Source organism: Melospiza melodia, chromosome 23 (assembly GCF_035770615.1).
Source record: "Melospiza melodia melodia isolate bMelMel2 chromosome 23, bMelMel2.pri, whole genome shotgun sequence".
In the NCBI taxonomy this organism is placed as follows: domain Eukaryota; kingdom Metazoa; phylum Chordata; class Aves; order Passeriformes; family Passerellidae; genus Melospiza; species Melospiza melodia.
The window spans coordinates 8551986-8577562 of record NC_086216.1 but is presented as its reverse complement, the minus strand read 5'-3'; the positions used below and the strand labels follow the sequence as shown (position 1 = coordinate 8577562).

Sequence of the window (25577 nt, the reverse complement as noted above, 5' to 3'; positions counted from 1 at the left end):
TCACTTCTGCACCTGCACACAAACGGGGCTTGCTGCTGAAGGGATTTTTTATTCACTGCACACTGATCTTCCCCACCTGAAGTTCTCCTCCAAGCTCATGAGATGGGTTTTGACAGCACAATATGGAATTCAAAGCTCAATTTTCTCTGTTAGGTGCAATTAGGAGGGTTCTGAATGAAATAAATGTGCATAAAGAACTCTGGGTTGGTTATTTTGGGTTATTTTTTTCTGAGTGCTCCAATTATTTCCACAATGAATCCAGTGAAAAACCTGGATAAAGACAAACTCGAAGAGCCCTACCTGGGCTGAACAGGAATTTCCTACCCTGGGGATGTTGGATTGTGGTCAGGAGTTTTTCCTCTTGTATCCCCAAAGGATGGAGATAAATCCTCCTCTTTTCCCCAGTAACTTTCCCTTTGAGGATGTCTTTTTCCCTGTGACAAAGTTGGCATTTTGTGGTGGAAGACAAATAAATTACAAAGTTAAATCAAAATCCACACAAGAAAGCAAAAGGCACAGGGAATGAAGGCTTGGATACAGATTCTTAAGAATTCCATTCAGGAAAACACTGGGGTAAAATTCTCCTCAAGCCCTCAGTGACTTTGAAGTCTCTTTGAACACAGGAACAGGAACCATAAATCCTTCAGCCAATTAAGTCCCAAAACAATTTCTCCTATCCATGTTTAATATAATACCTGTATTTTAATCTCACTGAAATTAATGCATTTAATTGATGGATAATTAAAAAGCCTTTCCTTGAAATTTGGGCTCAAGGAAATAATTTGGCGTAGCCTTTAATTGAGCAGAGCCCAGCAGTGTGTGCTTAATTTGGAGCAGGGAGTGGGAATATTCTTATTTTTCTGTGCTGTGCTTTGCCCAGAGCCCAGAATTGTTGGTTTTTGTCACAGTTTGTGTGTTGAAGGATAAAAATAATGAGTCCACAGCCAACATGGAAATGGTCATGAACTTTTAAAATTCCTATTAAGCATTTCCTAATGGGAGACTTCTTCAAGTGGTGCACTTCATTGTAATTTGTAGATGGTTGAATTTGTTTTCTGAAATCCCTGGATCCAGTGGAGCCCATGGACACCCCAAGCTGACTCTGAGGATTTTTTCCCACCAGGATCACTGTTACTATGGAGGCCACGTGGAGGGTGATGCTGAGTCTGTGGCGAGCATCAGCACCTGCACAGGCCTCAGGTGAGAGGGGCTGGGTCCCAGGAGCAGAATGTGCAGCTTCTGGGGTAAATGTTCCCATAGGAGAGGATCAGCATGGAAAGAAGTCACGTGAGCTTTTATTCAGGCTTGGGAAACTTGTTCTCCAAAGAAAAACAGAGGGAGAAGGGAGAAAAATAATTACTGTTAGTTCCTTACAATATTTCAGCTTTTCACCTCAAATCAGGATGAAAACATCTTTGAATTTCCCACTGGAATGAAATCCACTTTTCAACCACTTCTGTCAGCACAACCCCCCCCCCCCCCAAATTTAAATCAAATTAATAAAAATTGATAAAATTAATAAATCAAATTAATTCCAAACCCAGCTTCTCTTTGACTGAGAGCACCCAAATCTTTGATAATTAATTTCTGTTTCTAAACTGTTGCATTCTGCCTCAGGCTGCTGGAATATTCCAAGGGTCTCTATGCTTGGGTCTCTAAATGCTCCCTTGATCCAAAACCTCACATTCCAACCCATTTTTTAGTGGCTATTTTGAGACCCGTGGCCAGAAGTTCCTCATTGAGCCCCTGGGAGCCTCGGACAGGGATGAGCACGTGGTTTATAAATACGAGGCCCTGAAACAAGAGTCCATCAAAACCTGTGGGCTGGTCAACAACTCCTGGGAACAGGACTCCAGTGACCCCATCAAGGCCATCTTCAGGTCCAGCAACAGCCCAGAGGTAAGGACATGGCTGTCCCATCACAGAAAGGGGATTTGTGGCCACTGGAAAACTCTAAATAGCCCAAACCCCACTTGGCCTGGTGGCACCTTCACAAAGGAGCCAGGGAAGTGGGATCAGATCTAAACACCTGAACAAAATGTTCCAGATCTGAGATTTCACAGTCACCAGCTGAGTTAAACCTTCCTGCCTTTATTAACAGGTGCCCAGTGCACCTTTAACACCTAAATAGCCATTAATATCTATTTTACCTTCTATATCTGAATAAAAATTTAAATATCCAACCTACTTCTTATCATTTAAACCCAAGCCAGTCCCTTCTGAATGACCTGGCCAAAGAAATCCCCTCAGTAATTAACAAACAGCTTTGAAACTGCGAAGGTTGGGATAGGAAAAGCTCTTAAAAGTAACTTTTAATCCATGATTCCTTTAGATGAAAGCCTACCTGAAATCAAAGAAGTACCTGGAGCTCTATGTTGTTGCGGACAATGCTTTGGTGAGTTTTGGAATTATTATTTCAGGTTTGATCAGCCCCACAGGAGCTTCCCAGGGCATCCCAACTCGTATTCCTGGGCTCCTACAAGAGCTGTGAGGGCCTGGCTGGGAAATGGGATTTCTAAAGGGGATTCCATTTGAAATTCCCACCTGGAGATGGCAGGAATTCAGAAAAGACCTTGCAGTGCTTGTCCTGCTGGAATATCCTGAATTGAAGAGAATATCCTGAATTGAAGGGAATATCCTGATTGGGAAGGGAATATCCTGAGCTGGAAGGCAATAAACTGATTTGGAAGGGAATAACCTGATTTGAAGGGAATATCCTGATTTGGAAGGAATATCCTGATTTGGAAGGGAATATCCTGAATTGAAGGGAATATCCTGATTTGGAAGGGAATATCCTGATTTGGAAGGGAATATCCTGAATTGAAGGGAATATCCTGATTTGGAAGGGAATGTCCTGAGCTGGGAGGGAATATCCTGAATAGAAGGGAATATCCTGATTTGGAAGGGAATATCCTGATTTGGAAGGGAATGTCCTGAGCTGGAAGGGAATATCCTGATTTGGAAGGAATATCCTGATTTGGAAGGAATATCCTGATTTGGAAGGGAATATCCTGGTTGGGAAGGAATATCCTGATTTGGAAGGGAATGTCCTGAGCTGGAAGGGAATATCCTGATTGGGAAGGGAATATCCTGAGCTGGAAGGCAATAAACTGATTTGGAAGGGAATAACCTGATTTGAAGGGAATATCCTGATTTGGAAGGAATATCCTGATTTGGAAGGGAATATCCTGAATTGAAGGGAATATCCTGATTTGGAAGGGAATGTCCTGAGCTGGGAGGGAATATCCTGAATAGAAGGGAATATCCTGATTTGGAAGGGAATATCCTGATTTGGAAGGGAATGTCCTGAGCTGGAAGGGAATATCCTGATTTGGAAGGAATATCCTGATTTGGAAGGAATATCCTGAGCTGGAAGGGAATATCCTGATTTGGAAGGAATATCCTGAGCTGGAAGGGAATATCCTGATTTGGAAGGAATATCCTGAGCTGGAAGGGAATATCCTGAATAGAAGGGAATATCCTGATTTGGAAGGGAATGTCCTGAGCTGGAAGGAAATATCCTGATTGGGAAGGGAATATCCTGATTTGGAAGGCAATAAACTGATTTGGAAGGGAATAACCTGATTTGAAGGGAATATCCTGATTTGGAAGGGAATATCCTGATTTGAAGGGAATATCCTGAATTGAAGGGAATATCCTGATTTGGAAGGGAATATCCTGAATTGAAGGGAATATCCTGAATTGGAAGGGAATATCCTGAATTGAAGGGGATATCCTGAATTGAAGGGATAATTGTGAGCTTGAAGGGACCCACAAGGATCATTGAGCCCAACTCCTTCTCTGCACCCTGCACAGAAATTCACATTTTGGAAGGGGCTGATACTGAAACCCAATATCTGATAAAATCCTACATCAAACATAAAATAAAGCATGAATTTTTATACATGGCATGGTTTGCAAACCAATCTTCTGCAGGATATTTATTTCCTGATAAATCCCCTTTTCCCTCTCCTTTTCCTGACATGCTGTATTTGCCTTTTCAGTACAAGAAATACGATGAAGATGCTAAAAATATAAGACAAAGGATATTTGGAATAGTCAACTACATCAACACGGTGAGAGCAAACAAGTGGCAATGAAATCCAAGTGTTTTGTAATTTTTTTCTATTGAAAAAGATTGAAATACAAATGATTTATATTTTTTTCTATTGAAAGCCATTGAAATCCAAATTATTTAAAATGTTTTTCTATTGGAAACCACAGAATCCAAGTGGTTTATAAATTCTTTCTAATGTAAGCATCATAAATTCCCATTGTTACATGTAGGAATGAATGAAAGCTCAATTTCATGGTAATTTATTCTCCTGTTCTTTGCATTCAGAGATGAGATTTTTAATAAGAATTATTTCTACTCCTACTTTAATTATTTATACTCCTATTTCAATTATTTCTATCAATACTTTAAGATGCTTTTTAATCACTTCTCAAGTGAAAGGTTGTTGCAAAAGAATAAATTGATTCTTCATTTCTTTTGCAAGTCAATTATTTTTAACCCCATTTTAAAGTTGAAATGTGATGAGAAATCAGATTTTCAGTTTATTTGGTGAGACTTTTTTGGAATTCAGAGCTTGGAAAGGCTTTGTTAGGTCTGGAGTGGATATTGGAGTGGCAAAGTGACCAAGTACCAGGATGAGGCTTTGTTTAATTTTTATTAATTTTTAATTAATTCTCTGCTGCAGGTTTATAAAGCCATCAACACCCACGTGGCTCTGGTTGGCCTGGAGGTGTGGACAGATGGGGACAAGTGTCCCCTGACCAGGAATGCAGGCTTCACCCTGGAGGCCTTCTCCAAGTGGCGCCGGTCGGATCTGCTCAAGAGGAAAAGGAACGACAACGCTCAGCTCATCACGTGGGTCCCTTCCCTTCCCTTCCCTTCCCTTCCCTTCCCTTCCCTTCCCTTCCCTTCCCTTCCCTTCCCTTCCCTTCCCTTCCCTTCCCTTCCCTTCCCTTCCCTTCCCTTCCCTTCCCTTCCCTTCCCTTCCCTTCCCTTCCCTTCCCTTCCCTTCCCTTCCCTTCCCTTCCCTTCCCTTCCCTTCCCTTCCCTTCCCTTTTTTTATTCCTTAAAAATTGGTCAACAGCACATTCAAGGTCGTTTTTATTCCTTAAAAATCACTCACCAAACTCATTCAAGACCCTTTTTATTCCTTAAAAAATGGTCACCAGACACATTCCAGGCATATTTTATTCCTCAAAAATCGCTCACCAAACACAATCAGGGCATTTTTTATTCTTTTGTCACCAATCAGTGGCACAATCCTGACCCGGATTTCACCCATTCCAGGACTGCCTTGTACCAATTCCAGGACAAAAAAATAAAAATAAATCCAAGCTGTCTCTCTCTCTTTTTTTTCTTTTTTTGTCCTGGAGTGCAAATAAATTCCTGCCAGGACACAGCATCCAATCCTTCCAACAGAATCCCTGCAAAAACAGGGAAGGGGAACTTTTCCCTTATCTAAGACTCTTCTGGTTTTGCTCACTCAATAAAGTTGAGTGCCTGTGGACTTCAGCAAAGTCTGACAACTTAAAGAGTCATAACATGAAGTTTACCAGGAAGATGATGATTTAAATTTCCCCAAAAATGTAGGGAATGCCAAATTAAACCAGCATTGACCTCACTTTTCTGTCTTGTGTCCAGAGGTCCTGACTCATCCCAGCCCTTTGCTGCTTTTGGAGCTCTTTGCACTCCAACAAATGCTTTAAATCTGATGAACCACCACGGAATTTAAGTAAATATTAAAACAAAAAGTGCTTCAATTGTTTTGGTTTTTTTTATTTGCAGGGATATTAAATATTTGATTAGATGTGAGAATCTGTCTGGAGGTGGGGATGGAACCTCCAGCCTGGTTTGGAGAAGATCCCTGAGGTCAGAGCCCATCCTGGGCACCCTCTGATCTCACTGTGTCTTTGTGCTTCCTTCCAGAGGCCTGGACTTTGAGGGCACCACGATTGGATTGGCCTTCATGAAATCCATATGCAGTGATTCATTTTCTGCAGGTATTATTCAGGTCTGATTCATTTTTATTTCATTTTTTAAAGCCTTTCCTATGTTTTTTTTCACTCTGCCAGCGAAGAACCTTTGTGAATATTGTTGGGTTTAGGGCACTTTCAGTTCTCTGGTTCATTATTGGACTGTAAAAATTCAAAATCAGAGCCCTGGAAGTGTCCAAGGCCAGGCTGGGCAGGGCTTGGAGCAGCCTGGGATAGAGGAAAGTGTCCCTGCCCTGGAACTGGATGGGATTTAAGGTCCCCTCCAGCCCAAACCATTTGGGATTCTGGGATTTTATTTTAAATTAAGTGCGGGGGGTTAAAGAAAGCAAACACGTGATATGCACACCTCCAGGGTGTCTATTTTATAAATACATATATTTTTAATAAATATATTTCTATTTATAAATATCTTTAAATATTAAATAATAAAATATAATCCAAATAGATGCACAGATGGGGTGAGCACCACGTGACCCCCTCGTGCATCGTGAGGACAATTCCGCTTGTGTTGGGAAGGATGAAAGTTGGACAAGAAAAGTCTCACAGATATTTGTGCTTGGCAGAAAGATTTTTAAATGTAGAATCTGAAGATGGAATAAAATGAAAGCAAGTTTTGATATAGAAGAAAAGAATTGCTGAGCCAGTCTTACTGGAGGCAAAGGGTGTGTTAGATAGAAGGGGTTTTATGGCTTAGAGCAAAGGATAAACCCACCTCGGACAAGATGTTTTTACCAAGCAGGAAGATAGCACAGGCAAACAAGGCAGCAAATGTGGCAAGTATAAAAAGTCGCAGAATTTTCCACTGCAAGAAAACTGAAAAACAACTTCTAGCTTAAACTGTAATGTACTGACTTTGAGTGACTGGAGAACAGTAACATGAATATGGTAATTACAGTAGTTATGATAGGCTATAGGTAAAGAAAAACTGTCGTTTTTTATTGTAAATGAGTTTTTTATTGTAAATGAAAGGTGACTCTGACCTCTGATGTTGGTGACAAGAGAGAATGATGCATCTTACTCCATCATCAGAAGGCTCATTTATTACTTTATGATACTAATCTATGTACATTGTACCTAAACTGAAACTGCCATGCCCTCACTCTTGCTCGCAACTGCTCAGAACAGAACTCACCTCTGATTCTCTCCTGACTGCCCCGTGACAGTCTGACACACACACAGACACACAGACACACAGACACACAGACACACAGACACAGACACGCACACACACACACACACACACACACACACGCAGACACAGACACACAGACACACACACACAGACACACACACACACACACACACACACACACACACAGACACACACACGCACACACACAGACACACAGACACACACACAGACACAGACACACACACAGACACACACACACACACACAGACACACACACACACACGCACACACACAGACACACACACACACACACAGACACACAGACACACACACACACAGACACAGACACACACAGTCACACAGACACACACACACACGCACACACACAGACACACACACACACACACGCACGCACGCACACACACACACACAGACATACAGACACACACAGACACACAGACATACACACACACACACACACACAGACACACACACAGACACACACACACACGCACACACACAGACACAGACACACAGACACAGACACACACACAGACACAGACACACAGACAGACAGACAGACACACACACACACAGAGACACACACACACACGCACACACACAGACACACAGACACACACGCACACACCTGGCCCTGACAGGCCAAGGGAACAAAGCATCCTCACTGTGGCTAAACCATCTCCACATTGCATTCTACTTTAGCACAGCACAGGCACAGCGAGCGAGATCAGAATTGGGTTTTCCTTCTTTGCTCGTCTCACAGCTTCTCTCTGTTCACAGGGCGTGTGAATACCACAATTTTGTTTTCTCTGTTGTTGCTGGTGCTGTAAAACACACATGGGAATAACGAACAGCTTTCCTTGCTCCCCAGGACCACAACAGGAACGAGGTGGCGGTGGCAGCCACGATGGCCCACGAGATGGGGCACAACCTGGGCATGAGCCACGACACCAAGGCCTGCTCGTGCAACGATGACATCTGCATCATGACCGACACCGTCAGGTGGGGCCGGGGAACGGCGGGGCTGAGTGGGGCTCTGGGCAGCTGCCAGCCCCGGGCTGGGACACGGCTTCTGTCCAGGGAGAGTGTTCCATTCCGTTATTCCAACTAATCAGTTTTAACAAATGCGTGAAATCCCAGGCCATTGTCAGATATCCCCAGACAGAAATCCCACAAAAAACCCAGCCCAAAACGACTTTAGACCCTGTATATTTAGAAAAAAGTTTATGTGTATATTTATTTGCATTTATTTATTTATAAATATTTCTTTATTTTTACATTTATTTCTTTACATTTATTTATGTACATTTAATATTTAAAATGTTAAATTATTATTTAGACATATATCTAAATATATACATTATATTTATATTATATTATTTCTTTTTATTTCTTTACATTTATTTATGTACATTTAACATTTAGCATGTTAAATTATTATTTAGATATATGTATCTCTAAATATATGTTATATATTTCTATTTATATTGTTTATTTTATGTGTATTTACATTTCTTTTATATATATTTACATTTATTTATGTACATTTAACATTTAGCATGTTAAATTATTATTTAGATATATCTCTCTAAATATATATATTAAATATACTTAGATATATATCTCTAAAATAATTTCTATTTATAATATATTTATTATATAAATATATTATTAAATAATAATATTTATATAATTAAATATATATTATCAAATTAATATATATTATATATGTTTAGAGATACATATCTAAAAGTAATTTGTATGTATATAATAAAGATATATTTTATATATAAATATATTATTAAATATCATTTTATATATAATTGAATATATATTTGCATTTTTACATATCTAAATATATATAATATATCTTTATATATCTAAAATAATTTTTATAAATAATATATAATATATTTCTATATATATTATATATAATATATTCTATATATAATAATACATATATTCCATATATAATTATATAGAATATATCTAATCTAATCTAATCTAATCTAATCTAATCTAATCTAATCTAATATAATATATATACTATTATATATAATAATATATTATAATATATATATTTTATATATATAAATATGTTATTCAATATTAATTTTAATATATAATGGATATAAATGATTACATTTATATAGAAATAATTTTTAGTAGTATATATACTATAGTATACTATATAGTATATATACTATATAGTATACTATATAGTATATATACTGTATTATATATAGTATATATAATATATTTAATATAGAAATATATATTAAATATGACTTTTATATATAATTAAATATATATTATTAAATTATAGATAGATAGATAGACAGATAGATATAGATATATAATGTTATGTATATGTATATGTATGTGTATATAGATATAGATATAGATATAGATATAGATATAGATATAGATATAGATATAGATATAGATATAGATATAGATGTAGATATATAATGTTAGATATATAATAAATATATATAAAACATTAAATGTAAAATGTGTGTTTAGAACAATGTTTCCCCCAAGAGCTGTGGGGACAGTCTCATGTTCAGTTCTCGCCCAAGGATGTTTCACTCCCTGCCTGGGCCCATCCCACCATGACCCGTCCTGTGTCCCCCCAGCTCGGTGATCCCCAAGGAGTTCAGCTCGTGCAGCCTGCAGAGCTTCGAGTCCTTCATGCTGGCCGACCTGCCCCGCTGCCTGAGCAACGTCCCCGAGCAGGGCAGCATCATCGCCCCGGCCTCCTGCGGGAACGGCTTCGTGGAGCGCGGCGAGGAGTGCGACTGCGGCACCCCCGAGGTACCCGCGGGGGCACAGGGCTCTGCCCACGCTGGGCTGCTGCTGGCTGGCTGTCCCTGCCGTGGACACTGCTGTTTGGCAACCCTGGTGTATCCCTGAAGCATTTTAAGTCCAATGATAAGCATAAAATATATTGTTTCAGTGAGCTCTTCTAATCATCAGATTTTTTTGAATGAGGGCTTCAACCTGTTGCTGCAAAATTTGTGTCCCAGGGTGAAAAACGCCGATCACTTGTTTTTAAAATTTTTAAAAGTTTAATAGTAATAAAATAGTTAAAAAGAATAGTAACACAATTAGAGTAATAGCAATTTGGACAAATTGAATTAGGACAATATGAGACAATAAAAACAAAGACTTAGGGACGTCTGGGTACCTGCCCGAAAAAGGACCCTTGCTAACAAAGGATTAACGCTTAAAAACAATAGCCTGTTGCATATTCATACACCTCATACGTGATGCATAAATTCCATTCAAACACAGGATTCTGTCTGGGCAGTGTCAGCTTCTTCCTTCTAATCCTAACAGCGCCTCCAAGGCGGGAAGAAGTTAGTTTCTTCTCATAAGAAGTCAATAAATTCTTTTTCTCTGAAAGATCTAGGTGTCCTGTGGCTGTTATCTCGCTTCTTGTTAAACAAAGCATCTTACATAGCATAGTTTCTATTTTAACAATTTTTATAACCTAAAACTATATTTAACACAGTACTTAAGAAAATTAATACAGCATTATTTTCTAACACAACACATATAATATTCATCTTAATATTTGCGAAAAGCCAATCATAAAATACATGCATTTTTCACACCAGTAAAACTAAAACAGGCTGAATTTTGGCTTCACATGTTACTGCATGTGATTTGGAGCTGCACAATGTTTCAAATAAAAAATACAGACTTGGAATGAAAGTTCCTGCTCAAGTAAATGTTAAGTCATCTTTCTCTTTTCTAAGCTCAGTAGGCTCATGGCTACTCCCTGTTGTGTATAGATCTCAATGCCATTAACAACACCATGATCCCATGGCCACACTGGCAATGCCAGCCTGGTAAAATGGACATTATCAGTAGGATTCACAGCTACTCAATTAACCCTGCTGCTGAGCCATTGCTAATTGCTATTGAGCCATTGCTCAGCAAATCCAGAATGGCTGGCAAGACCCTTTGGGGTGTATAAAAACAGTGCCAGGCAAAGGAGTTAGAAAGCTTAAACTCTACACAGTCTTTCATTATTCTAAATGAATTCCTTGTAATCTGAAAGCTCTTGCTGAAGCAGAAATTGCGGTCATCAAACTGCTGAGCTGGGATGTCTGGGGATGTGCTGAGTGCTGGGAAGGTTGAAGCCCTGTTTTGTCAGGAGGGTGGCAGAGGAACTGAGAGTGGACAAAGCCATCCCCGCAGCTCAGCACAAACCCCCAGTTCCCTGCAAACCTAGGCATTTTAGGGAAGGTGCTCCCCAAAAAAGCCAAGGGTGGGTGCCAGACTTCCATCCCAGCCAGGCACAGTGGTGTGGGGTCCCTGTCCCCAGCTCTGACTTCTGCTTCCGTCCCAGGAGTGCACCAACGACTGCTGTGACCCTGAGACCTGCAAGCTGAGCTCGGGAGCTGCCTGTGCCTCTGGGGAGTGCTGTGAGAACTGCCAGGTGAGACCCCTGCCCTCCCCTGTAAAATCTGCCAGGTGAGACCCCTGCCCTCAGAGAACTGCCAGGTGAGACCCCTGCCCTCCCCTGTAAAATCTGCCAGGTGAGACCCCTGCCCTCAGAGAACTGCCAGGTGAGACCCCTGCCCTCCCCTGTGAGAACTGCCAGGTGAGACCCTTTCCCTGTAAAATCTGCCAGTTGAGACCCCTCCCCTCAGAGAACTGCCAGGTGAGACTCCTGCCCTCCCCTGTAAAATCTGCCAGGTGAGACCCCTGCCCTCCCCTGTGAGAACTGCTGGGTGAGAAACCCTCCCTCTGCAGATCCTCACCCCTGCTGGAATAAAGCAGGAGCTCACCTTGCACTGGGCCCTGTGTTTGACAGCACTGCCAAGGGCACTGTCATGGAGTCATGGAATGGCCTGGGCTGGAAGGGACTTGTGGGATCGCTGATCCAACCCCAGGCCCTGCACAGACACCCCAAAATCCTACCCTGGGTATCCCTAGAGTGCTGTCCAAACACTTCTGGAGCTCTGGCAGCCTCGGGGCCGTGCCAGCACCCTCTGGGGAAGGAGCCTTTCCCAAAATCCAGCCTTTCCCTGATCCCCAGCCATTCCCTCCCTGGCACAGCTCCAGCCATTCCCTCACATTCCCTCAGGTGCTGTCACTGCCCACCCCAAACCCCCACCATCAACTCCCTCAGTCTCCCACCACCCTGCAGAAATGAGCCCTTTGGTTGGCCATTTTCTCCTGGCAATAAAAGCTGTGGCACAAGAGGCAACCCCTGAGAACTGAGAGATCCAACACAAAGTGAGATATGGATCCTGCTCCTCACACAGCCTGTGTGTCACCATTGAGCAAGAAATGACACAGATTCACTGCAAGGCTGGTTTGCAAAAGAGCAGCTTTAATATGAAAATTCTCTTCTTTCATAGATAGATTTGACTAGATTTCTACTTGATTGGCTAATTAACAAAAACTTTCTCACAAACAGTCCTTGGAAGAACAGAAAGAGTAGGAAAACACAGGTTGTTTATACTAACAAGTTATCATTGTTCTTCTACAACTCCCTACAAAGTCTCCCAAGGCCTCTGTGAGCACACAAAGCCGTTTGCTCACTCTCTGACCAGGCTGTTGCCCCCACCCCTGTGCAGTGAGGTTTTCCTGCCTGTTCCAGCCCTCAGCTGGGTGCTTTGGGCAGTGTGGAGGAGCTGGGTGCTGAGTGTGGCGTTTGCTCCCTGCGCAGTTCAAGAAGTCGGGCTCGGTGTGCCGGCCGGTGAAGGACGAGTGTGACCTGGCTGAGATGTGCACGGGGCGCTCCCCCAGCTGCCCCGAGGATCGCTTCCGTGTCAACGGGCACCCCTGCAGATTTGGAGAGGGCTACTGCTACATGGGCACCTGTCCCACCCGTGACAGCCAGTGCAAACACGTCTTTGGGCCAGGTGAGTTCCCCGTGGCACTGAAAATCGGCTTGGCTTGGGCACGAGAGACAGGAGAGGGAATTCTGCATCACATCCTCAGATCCACTGCACCTCAGGAACTGTGGGTCTGCTCTTCAGCTCAGGCTTTGTGGTATTTGCAGGGGTCCCCAGGACGAGGTGAGAGATGAGTGAATCTGACTCCATGTTCTTAGCAGGCTAATTTATTATTATATCACATTACATTACATTGCATCGTATCATATAATATCATATAATATCATATCACATTATGTTATGTTACATCACGTCATATCATATCATATCATATCATATCATATCATATCATATCATATATCATATCATATCACATTGTTATATTATATCACATTATATTATATTACATTACATTACAGTACATTACATTATATTACATTATATTATATTATTACATTACATTATTATAATATAATAGTAATTTATTAACAATTTATTATATATATTATATAATAATATAATATATCTAACCTATATAATATGTATTATAATTATATATAATATATAGCAACATCTATACTATTAATAATATAATATAATATAATATAATATAATATAATATAATATAATATAATATAATATAATATAATATAATATAATATAATATAATATAATATAATATAATATAATATAATATAATATAATGTAATATAATATTTATAGTAGAATATAATAATATGTTATGTTATGTTATGCTATATATTATACTATACTAATATATAGTATAGTATAATACATATACTATATATATTATATATAGTATATATATTATATTATATATACTATAGTGTGTATATATATATATTCCAATTATACTTAATATATATGTATATATATATACTACAGAATAGAGAAAGGATACAGACAGAAGGATTAACAAGAATGATAACGAAAAACTCATGACTGGCTCCTCAGTCTGACACAGCTGGCGGTGATTGGTCATTAATTAAAAACAATTCACATGGAACCAATCAAACATGCACCTGTTGGTAAACAATCTCCAGCCATGGTCCAAAGCAGCAAAACAGGGAGAAGCAAATGAGATAATATCGTTTTTTCTCTGAGTCTTCTCATTTCCCAGGAGAAGAAATCTTGGCAAAGGGATTTTTCAGAAAATATGACAGTGACAGCCCATCCATAAAAATAATCTCCAGTTTGTAGCATAATTAATGATGATTTTTCTGTTTCCTACTGTCAGTGGTTGTAGCTCATGAGCCAGACCTCAGGGCATGGCGTGCTCTGTGCTTTCAGGGAAACGGGAAGTGGGGAGCACATTCCTCTTCTGCAGAACATGTCTGAGTTAGTTGGAATGGAGCTGGGGAAGTGGTTTTGGCCAGATAGGAAGAGGAAATGACTGTCCTTCAAATTAACAGCCAGATTTGGCACATCTGGTGCTTCTGAAAGCAGCGTTTCATAGAGCTGGGGAATGGCTTGGGCTGAAAAGGGTCTTAAATCCCATCCAGCGCCACCCCTGCCATGGCAGGGACACCTCCCACTGTCCCAGGGGGCTCCAGCCTGGCCTTGGGCACTGCCAGGGATCCAGGGGAGCCACAGCTCCCTGGGAATTCCACCCCAGCCCCTTCCCACCTTCATGGTGTTATAAATGAATACTCCAATTTAATAATTAAGGAAATTTATTAAATAATCAAAGTAGAATTTTGGTAAAAACCACAAGCAATTTGACTCTGAGACAGGCAATCAGAGCCAGGGAAACCCAGGATTTGGCCTCTATTGCACCAAAGTCCCATGGGTCTCCAAATATCATTTATTTCTAAATGATATTTAGAAATATCATTTAGAAATAAAATAAATAAAATTGAGAAATAAATATCATTTAGAAATACAGCATTTTGGGCTCTGGAAGAGGCCCTTCTTTAGCATATTATCACAGTTTTCTTTCTTGCTGCCCCGTTTCTCAGAAGTGGCAAATAACTGCTGAAATCCTGTCAGGTGAAAATCTTCTGAGATAAACTGGGGTTGAGTATTATCTTATAGATGGTGCCTATCAAATGCCTCTTGCTGGGGTCTTGTCAGAGGAAAAATCCCTTGAAATATCCATCCTTGGAGACAGTGTCCTCCTGGTGTTTGAATCTCCATCCTCGTCACTTAGCCTATTACTGCTTGGTGCACGACGCTGCCTTTAGTACACAAAATGCTGTGGTTTTTAATTTCCTTCAGCACGAATTATTTTATAACGTATATCACAACAGGGAACAATTCCTAATTCCCAACATCCCATCCATTCCTGCCCTTTGGCAGTGGGAGCCATTCCCTGTGTCCTGTCCTTCCATCCCTTGTCCCCAGTCCTTTCCCAGCTCTCCTGGAGCCCCTTCAGGCTCTGAGCTCTCCATGGAGCCTTCTCCTTTCCCTTGGGCACATCCAGGGATCCAGGGGCAGCTACAGCTGCTCTGGAATTCCATCCCAGCCCTTCCCCACGCTCATTCCTTCCCAAAATCCCACCCCAATCTCACTTTTCCCAGTGAGAAGCCATTCCCTGTGTCCTGTCCCTCCATCCTTGTCCCCAGCCCCTCTCCAGCTCTCCTGGAGCCCCTTCAGGCTCTGGAAGGAGCTCTGAGGTGTCCCTGGAACTTTCTCTTCTCCAGAAACTCATTTATGCCCATGACTTGGCTGGGAAAGGCCATTTCCAGAGCAAAGGAAGGAGCTGGAATATCCCCAGTTCTGGTTTGTGATCCCAAACTCACCCTATTTATTGTTTTCCTCCTGCAGAGGCCAGAGAGGGCGAAGCCTCCTGCTACAATGTGAACGAGATGGGGAAGTACTTCGGGTACTGCAGGAAGGAACAGGGCACTTTCCTCCCCTGCAAGAGAAAGTAAGCACTGGGCTGTGGGATGTGCTGGGATTTGGGAAGAGAGGCCATTCCTACTCTAATCAGGAGACAGAAACAAGGAATGGCACAGCCCTGTGCTCCTTCTTGTTCTGTCTGAAAACTGGGGGAAGTAATTGCTAAGAAAAGTGGATTTAAATCATGAGGTGAGAGAGCAACGGTGTGCACATTATGCCATATTATATCATATCATATCATATCATATCATATCATATCATATCATATCATATCATATCATATCATATCATATATTATATTATATTATATTATATTATATTATATTATATTATATTATATTATATTATATTATATTATATTATATTATATTATATTATATTATATTATATTATATTATATTATATTATATTATATTATATTATATTATATTATATTATATTATATTATATTATATTATATTATATTATATTATATCCTATCTATCCTATCCTATATTACATTACATTACATTACATTACATTATATATTATTATATGTAATATAATATAATATAATATAATATAATATAATATAATATAATATAATATAATATAATATAATATAATATAATATAATATAATATAATATAATATAATATAATATAATATAATATAATATAATATAATATATATCATATCATATCATATCATATCATATCATATCATATCATATCATATCATATCATATCATATCCTATCCTATCCTATCCTATCCTATCCTATCCTATCCTATATTACATTACATTACATTACATTATATATTATTATATGTAATATAATGTAATGTAATGTAATGTAATGTAATGTAATGTTGTAATATAATATAATGAAATGTAATGTAATATATATATTATATTATATTATATTATATTATATTATATTATATTATATTATATTATATTATATTATATTATATTATATTATATTATATTATATTATATTATATTATATTATATTATATTATATTATATTATATTATATTATATTATATTATATTATATTATATTATTATCTTATCTGGGCAGGGCTGCTTGGGAGGATGAGTGTGAGGGTGCGCAGGGAACTCCAGGGATTTTGGGATGGGGAATTTGAGCCTCAGAAGTGAAGGAATATCAGTTAAATGCTCATTTCTGTGAATCAAGTTGTGTTCCCTGCTAAGCTCAGCAGGATTTAAGAACCTGCCACCTGCTCAAGCCAAGGTGCCACACCAGCCTTCCCTGCTGCAGCATTTCCTTGGAATTCAGGCTGCAGGAGAGCCCCGCTCAGGGGGTTTGCTGGGCCTTGTCCTTGGGGTAACAGCTCCTGTTGTCCTTGCAGAGACAAACTGTGTGGGAAGCTGTTCTGCTCTGGAGGCAGGGAGATGCCTCGGGACGGGAGCCTGCTGTCCTTCAGGGCCTGCAAAGGCAGCTTCTCCAGGGGTGGGGGGGACGACCCAGGCATGATCCTGGATGGAACCAAGTGTGGCAATGGGATGGTGAGTGGAGAATCCCCTCTTCCTTTGTTCTTCCCCCTCTTTCAGCCTTGTTGATATAATTCTGTCCTGTACAGGGAAGATTTTAAACAGGGAGGACTGAGTGGACCCCAAACTTCTGCTGCTCTGTTTTCCCAACTTTTATCCCAACCCAGCAGCAAAGCAAGCAGCAATTGGCAGCATTCCCATTTCCTTAGGCTTGGCCGCTGCCTCATTCCCTTTACTGACACAAAGATGTGTGGCAGGAGAAACACAGCTTTGTCTGAGAGGTTAGGAGCTCATTAATGTGTTACTGCATTTAATTATTACATTTAATTATTTCCATGATGGCTGTCCCTCATCACTGGGTGCTCTTTTCCAGTCACTCCCTTGAATATTCCTGCCTGGAGGGGAGGGATGAGGGATTGGGTGGGGAGCAGTGATGTCTGCTCATCTCTGTCACTCTCCTTTCTACAAAACACCCAAATGGAAAATCAGCCCCTCATCTCCCACTCCTAAAGGGGTCTGAGGGATTTCCAGAGCTGTTCTCCATCCCCTCCCAGGATAAAGTGCAAACTCTGCCTGTCCTGGAAGCTCCAAATGCCTGTGGTTTGCTCTCATTTCAGGTGTGCAGCCGTGGGGAGTGTGTCCAGGCTGAGGATGTCTTCAGATCCACCAACTGCTCTGCCAAGTGCCCTGGCCATGCTGTAAGACACCAGCATTTGATGTTATTCACTTTAAAACCCCAAGAAAATGATGCAGATCAGGCTCAGACCTCCTTGCTGACAGTGTTTAAGTCATTGATACAAATCTGTCAAATTTGAGGAGTCAGAAACTTTAAAAATTTTTATGAAAACACATCTTACCTGAGGGAACATCAATATTTTTGCCCAGAAGATGGACACAGCCCCTGTGTCTGACCCTGCCCCTGAGCCATGGTATCACAGCTCTCCTCTTTTAGGTTATTTTGGTTTGGGGAAGAGAATTCTGCTCACATTTGACCATTCAGAGACCTACAGATAAATAGATTAACTCTATAGTGAAGCTTACCCTGCAGAAGCAAAAGGTGCATGACATCAGGACTGTCCTTTAACACCCCAAACTGCTCCTTTTTGCGCTAAATTTTAGCTCAGATAAGTGAAGAGATTAAAAAAACCTCTCAGCATCCTCTGTCAGAAACTTTCTGAGCCCCCAGACTCACTGGTGTCCCTGTTTGTGCCCCCAGGTGTGTGACCACGAGCTGCAGTGCCAGTGTGAGGAGGGGTGGGCACCCCCCAACTGTGACAGCTCCTCAGCCCTCACCAGTGAGTGCCACACTTGGAATGTGTCCTTTCCTGCCTGCAAGGGATCCCTGAGCATTTCAGCTTTCCTATTTTCCATCTATCTGTAACCCCGCAGTTCTTTAGGCCGTAACTCTGAACTCCATATTAATGTGAGCTGCTGCTCTCCCATTTTAGGCAGACACAATTCCTCTCCAGGATTTTAGCTTTTACATTTTCATATATTTGTAATCCCTGCAGTTCTTTAGGGCATAACTCTGAACTCCACGCCCAGTGTGAGCTGCTGCTCTCCCATTTGGGGCAGACACAACAATTCCTCTCCAGGCCTGGGAACCAAGGACACCTCACTGCCTCAGGGCCCAGAGATGGGAACAAGAGGGAGTTGGGGGCAGCAAACTTGGGGTCAACGACTTCATTACCTGCAGCTGTAATTGGGAGATCAACCCCAATAGGCAAATTGGCCAAACTTATAAAAGTGTGAAACCCATGACCCATCATCCATTTTGGGTGTAGGATTTAAAACCAGCCTGGATGTGGCACTGGGTGCCACGGTTGAGTTGAGGTGCTGGGGCTGGGTTGGACTGGATGATCTTTGAGGTCTCTTACAACCCAGTGATTCTGGGAATTCTGTGAATCTGCCCCAAAAGGCACCAGAATGAGCTGGGGAGCTCCAGGGGAGCAGCCCAGCACCAGAGTGGCTCATACAATTGTTAATTGGAATAATTAATCTCATCAAGCCCAGCAGCACTGAATCATGTCCTCAGCTGCCACAGGCACAGGTTTGAACAATTCCAGGACTGGGAGCTCCAGCCTGTCCCAGAACTGCACAACCCCTTCCATGAAGAAAATTCTCTTCATATCCAAGCTAAATCCCAGCACTGTATCCCAGGGAGCTGATTTCTGAGCACCCGTCAGTCCTGCAGGGAGGAGTAGAGAAGGTGTTTTCCTCTCTAAGCTGACAAGTGATTCCCCCTGGAGATGAGAGCAACAGGCTTCTCCTGTTTATTCTTGGAATAACGAGTTCTCTGTCCCTTCAAAGTGGCACCAGGATCCCATAGGCTTTGCTGTGAGGGAGCTGGACAAGTTCATTTATCATCTGCATGGTCCTTAACTGACCCACCTCTGAGGGAAAATAATTTGTGTCCAGATTTTCACATGTTAAGGGGGAAAAAAAAGCCTTTATTTAATATATAATATGGAATATTTTTGTCCTCTCTTCACCCTCTCCAGAGCTGTTAGCTCTGAACCTCTGACTTGGTTGAGGCTTTGGAGTAGTTTTGTTGAAAATTGTGGAAGAAACTTTATTTGAGGGCAGTTCGAAGGTCTGCACCCTTCTGTGGGTAACAGTCTCTGGGACAGAGGAGAGGAAGGACAGGGGAGGATCTCTGAGTGTCAATGGAAAGGGCAGGGATGGTTTAGGGTTTGTTCAAGGTTTGTTTATCCCAGGGACAGCTCAGGGAACAACTGACTTCAAACATGGCAAAACCAGCAGGAGTTCTCTCCTTTCCATCACCATTTGTGTGCAGGAGAAGAACCCATAGAATGAAAACAGAGATAATAAAATTCCTTAATCAGTGGTGATGGGAAACTTCTTAATAATGGTGAATCTTGCTGGGTGTCTCCCACCCTCAGTGGTTCTGGGATGTTCTAAGAACTGTTTGTGTCCCTGCTGATGTTTCAGAACTGTTTCTGTCCCTGTCCTCAGTGATTCCCTGGTGTTTAGGAACTGTTTCTGTCCCTGCTGATGTTTAGGAACTCTTTCTGTCCCTGCCCTCAGTTATTCCCTGATGTTTTAGGATTCTTTCTGTCCATGCCCTCAGTGATCCCTGGGGTTTCAGAACTATTTCTGTCCCTGCCCACAGTTCCTGATATTTAGGAACTGTTTCTGTCCCTGCTGATTTTTTAGGAACTGTTTCTGTCCCAACCCTCAGTGATCCCTGGTGTTTCAGAACTGTTTCTGTCCCTGCTGATGTTTAGGAACTGTTTCTGTCCCTGCCTTCAGTGATTCCCTGATGTTTTAGGATTCTTTCTGTCCCTGCCTTCAGTGATCCCTGGTGTTTTAGGATTCTTTCTCTCCTTGCCCTCAGTGATCCCTGGTGTTTCAGAACTGTTTCTGTCCCTGCCCACAGTGATCCCTGGTGTTTAGGAACTGTTTCTGTCCCTGTCCTCAGTGATCCCTGGTGTTTAAGGGCTGTTTCTGTCCCTGCCCTCTGTAATTCCCAGATTTTCAAGGGCTGTTTCTGTCCCTGCCAGGCATTGCTGTGGCTGCTGGCGTGCTGGCTGTCCTGGCTGTCACTGCAGTTGCAGCCGTGCTGCTCACCCGCTTCCGAGGCTCCCACAAGAGGTAAAATCCTTCCCACATCCACCTAAAACCCACAAACCACAGCCAGGAAATCCCTGCTGAGTTTGCACTGGGGGTGGGGGGAATTAGACCCTGGAAGGGAAGGAAGATGGTCCATGAGATTTGTGGAGGCATCAGAAATCCCATGGCTGGGAGGGGATGGAAGAGTTGAAATGGAGCTCTTGATAAATCCTTAAGAATCCCAATGAATTAAGGGAAGAAAGAAATCAAAGACATGGGTACAAAACACCAGCAGGAGCAAGGCAGGGCCTCAGCTGTGAGGTTTTTCTTCAGTTACCTAAAATTGAGCATGATTTGAAATCTTTGACAGCCACCAGACCAGGAGGGGACCCGGAGCCACCAACCAGGTGTTTGTGGATCAGGAGCAGAGCTGCAGGGAACAGCCTGTGCTGGTGCCACCTGCCCAGAAGGTGAGAGCAGGGACAGCTGGGGACTGTCCCCAGGGCTCAAACCATCAGCCCAAGGGACTGCATTTCCACGGGATTCCCAAAATGCTGAGGGGAGGAATCCCAGGATGAGATTCCCAAAATGCTGAGGGGACAAGGCTGGGGACCTCAGCATGAGATTCCCAAAATGCTGAGGGGAAGTACAGCACTGGGAACTCCAGCACGAATTCCCAAAAATGCTGAGGGGAGGGACAGTGCTGGGAATGCCAGTTTGAGATTCCCAAAATGCTGCAGGGACTGCGCTGGGAATGCCAGCATGATATTCCCAAACTTATGAGGGGAGGAATCCCAGCATGAGATTCCCAAAATGCTGAGGGGACAGTGCTGGGGATCCCAGCACAAGATTCCCAAACTTATGAGGGGAGGAATCCCACCATGAGATTCCCAAAATGCTGAGGAGAGGGACAGCGCTGGGGACTCCAGCATGAGATTCCCAAAATGCCGAGGGAGGAATCCCAGCATGATATTCCTAAAATACTGAGGGGAGGGACAGTGCTGGGAATGCCGGCACGAGATTCCCAAAATTATAAAGGGGAGGAACCCCAGCATGAGATTCTGAAAATGCTGACAGGGCTGCGCTGGGGAGCCCAGCACAAGATTCCCCAAATTATGAGGGGACAGTGCTGAGAATCCCTGCGCAAGATTCCCAGATTGCTGAGGTGGGGGACAGTGCTGGGAATCCCAGCATGAGATTCCCAAAATGCTGAGGGGTCAGTGCTGGGGATCCCAGCACAAGATTCCCAAAATTATGAGGTGACAGTGCTGAGAATCCCAGCACAAGATTCCCAAATTGCTGAGGGGAAGGACAGTGCTGGGAATCCCAGTATGAGATTCCCAAAATGCTGAGGGGTCAGTGCTGGGGATCCCAGCATGAGATTCCCAAAATTATGAGGGGAGGGACAGCACTGGGAATGCTGGCACGAGATTCCCAACATTATGAGGGGAGGAATCCCAGCACGAATTTCCGAAATGCTGAGGGGACAGCACCGGGAACTCCAGCATGAATTCCCAAAAATGCTGAGGGGAGGGACAGTGCTGGGAATGCCGGCATGGGGAAGGCTCTGGGTCCCCAGTGAGCCGGGGCAGGGCAGGGACAGCTGGAGATAAGGCAGGAGGTGAGATAAGGGCTGCGCCCCATTTGTGACCGTTCCCGTCCGCAGGTAATTGATAAGAAAGTTCTTCCCGTGCCTCCACCTCAGGAGAACAAACCGCACCTTCAGAGTGTGAGTATTTCTGGGAATGTCCCTGCTTCCCTGCGGGATTTGGGAACATGACAAACCCCTGATCCCAAAGGGACATCCCTGAGCTCCAGAGTGGGCTCTGTTTTCTCAGTCACCATCCCTGCACCTCCAGCCCCTTAAAGCATTTTCATGTCCAGCTCCAGGCTGTACATCCCCAAGGAACACGTGGATGCACACAGAGGGTTAAATGGTTCATGTTCTGTTTTTTCCAGCCTGCCCTGAGGCCCAAGGGTCCCCCACCTCCCGTTCCTGCCCCCAAACCTGGCTCTTCCCACCCCGAGGAGAAGTTTGTGAGTACAACCCTGCAGCCTCACACATCTCTATCAGATACCAATTCATATTTGCAGCTTCTGATTTAAAGTGAAAATTTAAAATCACAGCTATTCAAAGCACAGGTTTTTAGGGTAGGAATCAATTTTTGGCTGTGTAATCCTAAACTGCACAAATATTCCTCATCAGCCAGGGAGTCCTCCAAGGCATCAGAAACAAACTCAGTAGCTGGAGTTTAAGCCAAGAGGCATTTCAGGTGTAAACACAAAGTAAATTATGAGTAACTCTGCTGCTGCAGGTGCCTGTGAGGGTCCCTGTGTGGCAGAGATGTGCTGGGTCTTACATTTGTAAGAACTCAGAGGAATGGTTCTATTTCTCATTAATAAACCCAAACCATCCTAATTAAAAGGAAATACCTGCCTCAAATGTTCACCATCTCAGCATTTCAGGCCCCTGCCCCCCTGGCAGGATGGTGTAAAATTCATCCTCACTCTGGTCACAAAATTCTGGGGTGGTGCCTGCACAAACACTGGGTCAGGACAATATAAAATGTAAAATAGAAAGTATAAGATATAAAATATCCCCATGTATCAGTTATAAACCACATTTAAATCCCACTCTGTGAGCTTGGATATCAATATTTAAACATTGGGAGTAGCTCGGTGTCTTCTGAAACAGACCTGGCCCCCTTGTATTTGTATTTCGTTGCCCCCTTGCACATGGACAGGTGGGAATTCCTGGGATTTTGCAGCAGGAAATTGCTGCAGGGTGAGGGTGGCTGGGGCTGAGGAGGTTCTGCAGCTGCTCAGAGAACCCCAGTGACATTGAAACCCCATTTTGTTCCAGGCTCCAGAGAGAACAGCTCCTCCTGTGCCCCTTCCCAAAGGCAAACCCCCTCCTCCACCCCAGGTAATTCAGGTGGGAATAACAATTTCCTGGGCATGGAATTCCCATAAATTCCCTGGGGATGGAATTCCCATCAGCTCTCTGGGGATGGAATTCCCATCAGTGCCCTGGGGATGGAATTCCCATCCATTCTCTGGGGATGGAATTCCCATCAAATCCCTGGGGATGGAATTCTCATCAGCTCTCTGGAGATGGAATTCTCATCAGTTCCATGGGGATGGAATTCCCATCAGCTCTCTGGAGATGGAATTCCCATCAGTTCCCTGGGGATGGAATTCCCATCCTTTCTCTGGGGATGGAATTCCCATCCATTCTCTGGGGATGGAATTCCCATCCATTCTCTGGAGATGGAATTCCCATCAGTTCCATGGGGATGGAATTCCCATCAGCTCTCTGGAGATGGAATTCCCATCAGTTCCCTGGGGATGGAATTCCCATCCATTCTCTGGGGCTGGAATTCCTTTACTGCTGGGATTTCACTGCTCCTTTTCCCTGCAGGCTTTAAAGCCCCCCATGAACCCCAGAGTCTGAGGCTTCCCAAGCAGAGCTGGCTGGGCCACCTGAAGTTTCCAGGGACACTTCATCCCTCGATTCCTCCACTTCTGGCAAAAGTATCCTGGACCATCTCCCTCTCCTCCTTGAGAACTGACTGGAAGGATTTGGGATTTCAGGCAGTGAGGAGCCCTGGTGGTGACATGGAGCTGCTGTCCAAGGGAAGCAGAGCAGAGCCACCACTTGCACTGAGGTGTAAACTGGGAGTAAGTTACAACAGCTGCTGAACACCCCCTGCACTGTGGATGAGGCTGCTCCTCCTCTGCTCCTCTGGGGCCAGAGCTGAGGGCAGCAGGGACAGTGTGGCTGCTCCAGGTTTGGGAATTGCAAACTTTTTTTTGGCTCCATTTCTGGATCTTTTCCAGCCCTCTCTGCCCTCAAAGATTTCTCCCTCATGTGCAAGTCGTGGAGAAAAACAAACTCTTCCTGCCCTGGGGAGAGAAGTTGTGTCCCCAGGGTCTGAGCTGGACATGGAATAAGCAATGAGACACACTGGGAATGGTTCTGGCAAGATCCTTTGCACTGGATTCTCTCCACAATCCTTAAATTCCCCGTTGAGGATGCCATTCCCTGCAAAACATGGATGTGCTGGAATTTCAGTTCTTCCTTTGAGGTTGTGTTGGATGAGGATGGATGTTACTGGAAGAGCAGAGCTTCCTTCCTCTTTGGATAATTGCTGCTTTATTTGAGCCAGGAACAGATTGGAATCTCCACCTGGGTTTGACTGGGGTGTAAAAATCCAGAAGTTATTTTTTATGAGCTGTAATTAATGTATTTACAGAGATTTCTGTATTAAAGTTCTGTCTGAACAGGAAGCAATTGTTGTGTTCTTTCAAACCCATCATGAAGCACAGGAAAACCAGGGTGAAGTGGGGTCATTTCTGACATTGCCAGAGCCCTAAAATTCCCAATTTGCAGTAAAAAGATCATTCCCAGGTGTTGTCAGCCCTGCCAAGTCAGCCAGGAAAGCTGAATTCCATTTATAATGAGGCTTGACAGGATATTCCAACACAGCTTTTTTGCCACCTTCAAATCTGTTTCTTCCTGATTTCCAACCTTTGGGAGTATGCCAGAATTTTCTAAGAATAGTGAGATTTGAAGCAAACCTAGACAATTCTTTTTTTATTAATTATCTTCTGAGATTCAGCT

The 25577-nt window shown here is 42.7% G+C and overlaps 1 protein-coding gene across 1 annotated transcript in view; it reads left to right on the top strand.

The window, feature by feature from the left end:
* Positions 1-25243, top strand: part of LOC134428537 (zinc metalloproteinase-disintegrin-like batroxstatin-2) — a 30625-nt gene extending 5382 nt beyond the window's left edge. The window contains exons 5-24 of the mRNA XM_063175305.1: positions 1124-1200; positions 1704-1899; positions 2333-2395; positions 4005-4076; positions 4701-4870; positions 5942-6026; positions 8034-8164; positions 9802-9979; positions 11523-11612; positions 12852-13047; positions 15808-15910; positions 17239-17395; positions 17998-18078; positions 18597-18675; positions 20905-20995; positions 21324-21423; positions 22620-22682; positions 22913-22990; positions 23817-23879; positions 24375-25243. Of these exons, the coding sequence (XP_063031375.1) occupies positions 1124-1200; positions 1704-1899; positions 2333-2395; positions 4005-4076; positions 4701-4870; positions 5942-6026; positions 8034-8164; positions 9802-9979; positions 11523-11612; positions 12852-13047; positions 15808-15910; positions 17239-17395; positions 17998-18078; positions 18597-18675; positions 20905-20995; positions 21324-21423; positions 22620-22682; positions 22913-22990; positions 23817-23879; positions 24375-24407 (2106 nt within the window). The 3' untranslated portion in view covers positions 24408-25243. The remainder of the gene's footprint in view (positions 1-1123; positions 1201-1703; positions 1900-2332; positions 2396-4004; positions 4077-4700; positions 4871-5941; positions 6027-8033; positions 8165-9801; positions 9980-11522; positions 11613-12851; positions 13048-15807; positions 15911-17238; positions 17396-17997; positions 18079-18596; positions 18676-20904; positions 20996-21323; positions 21424-22619; positions 22683-22912; positions 22991-23816; positions 23880-24374) is intronic.
* The last annotated feature ends 334 nt before the right edge of the window (positions 25244-25577 follow it).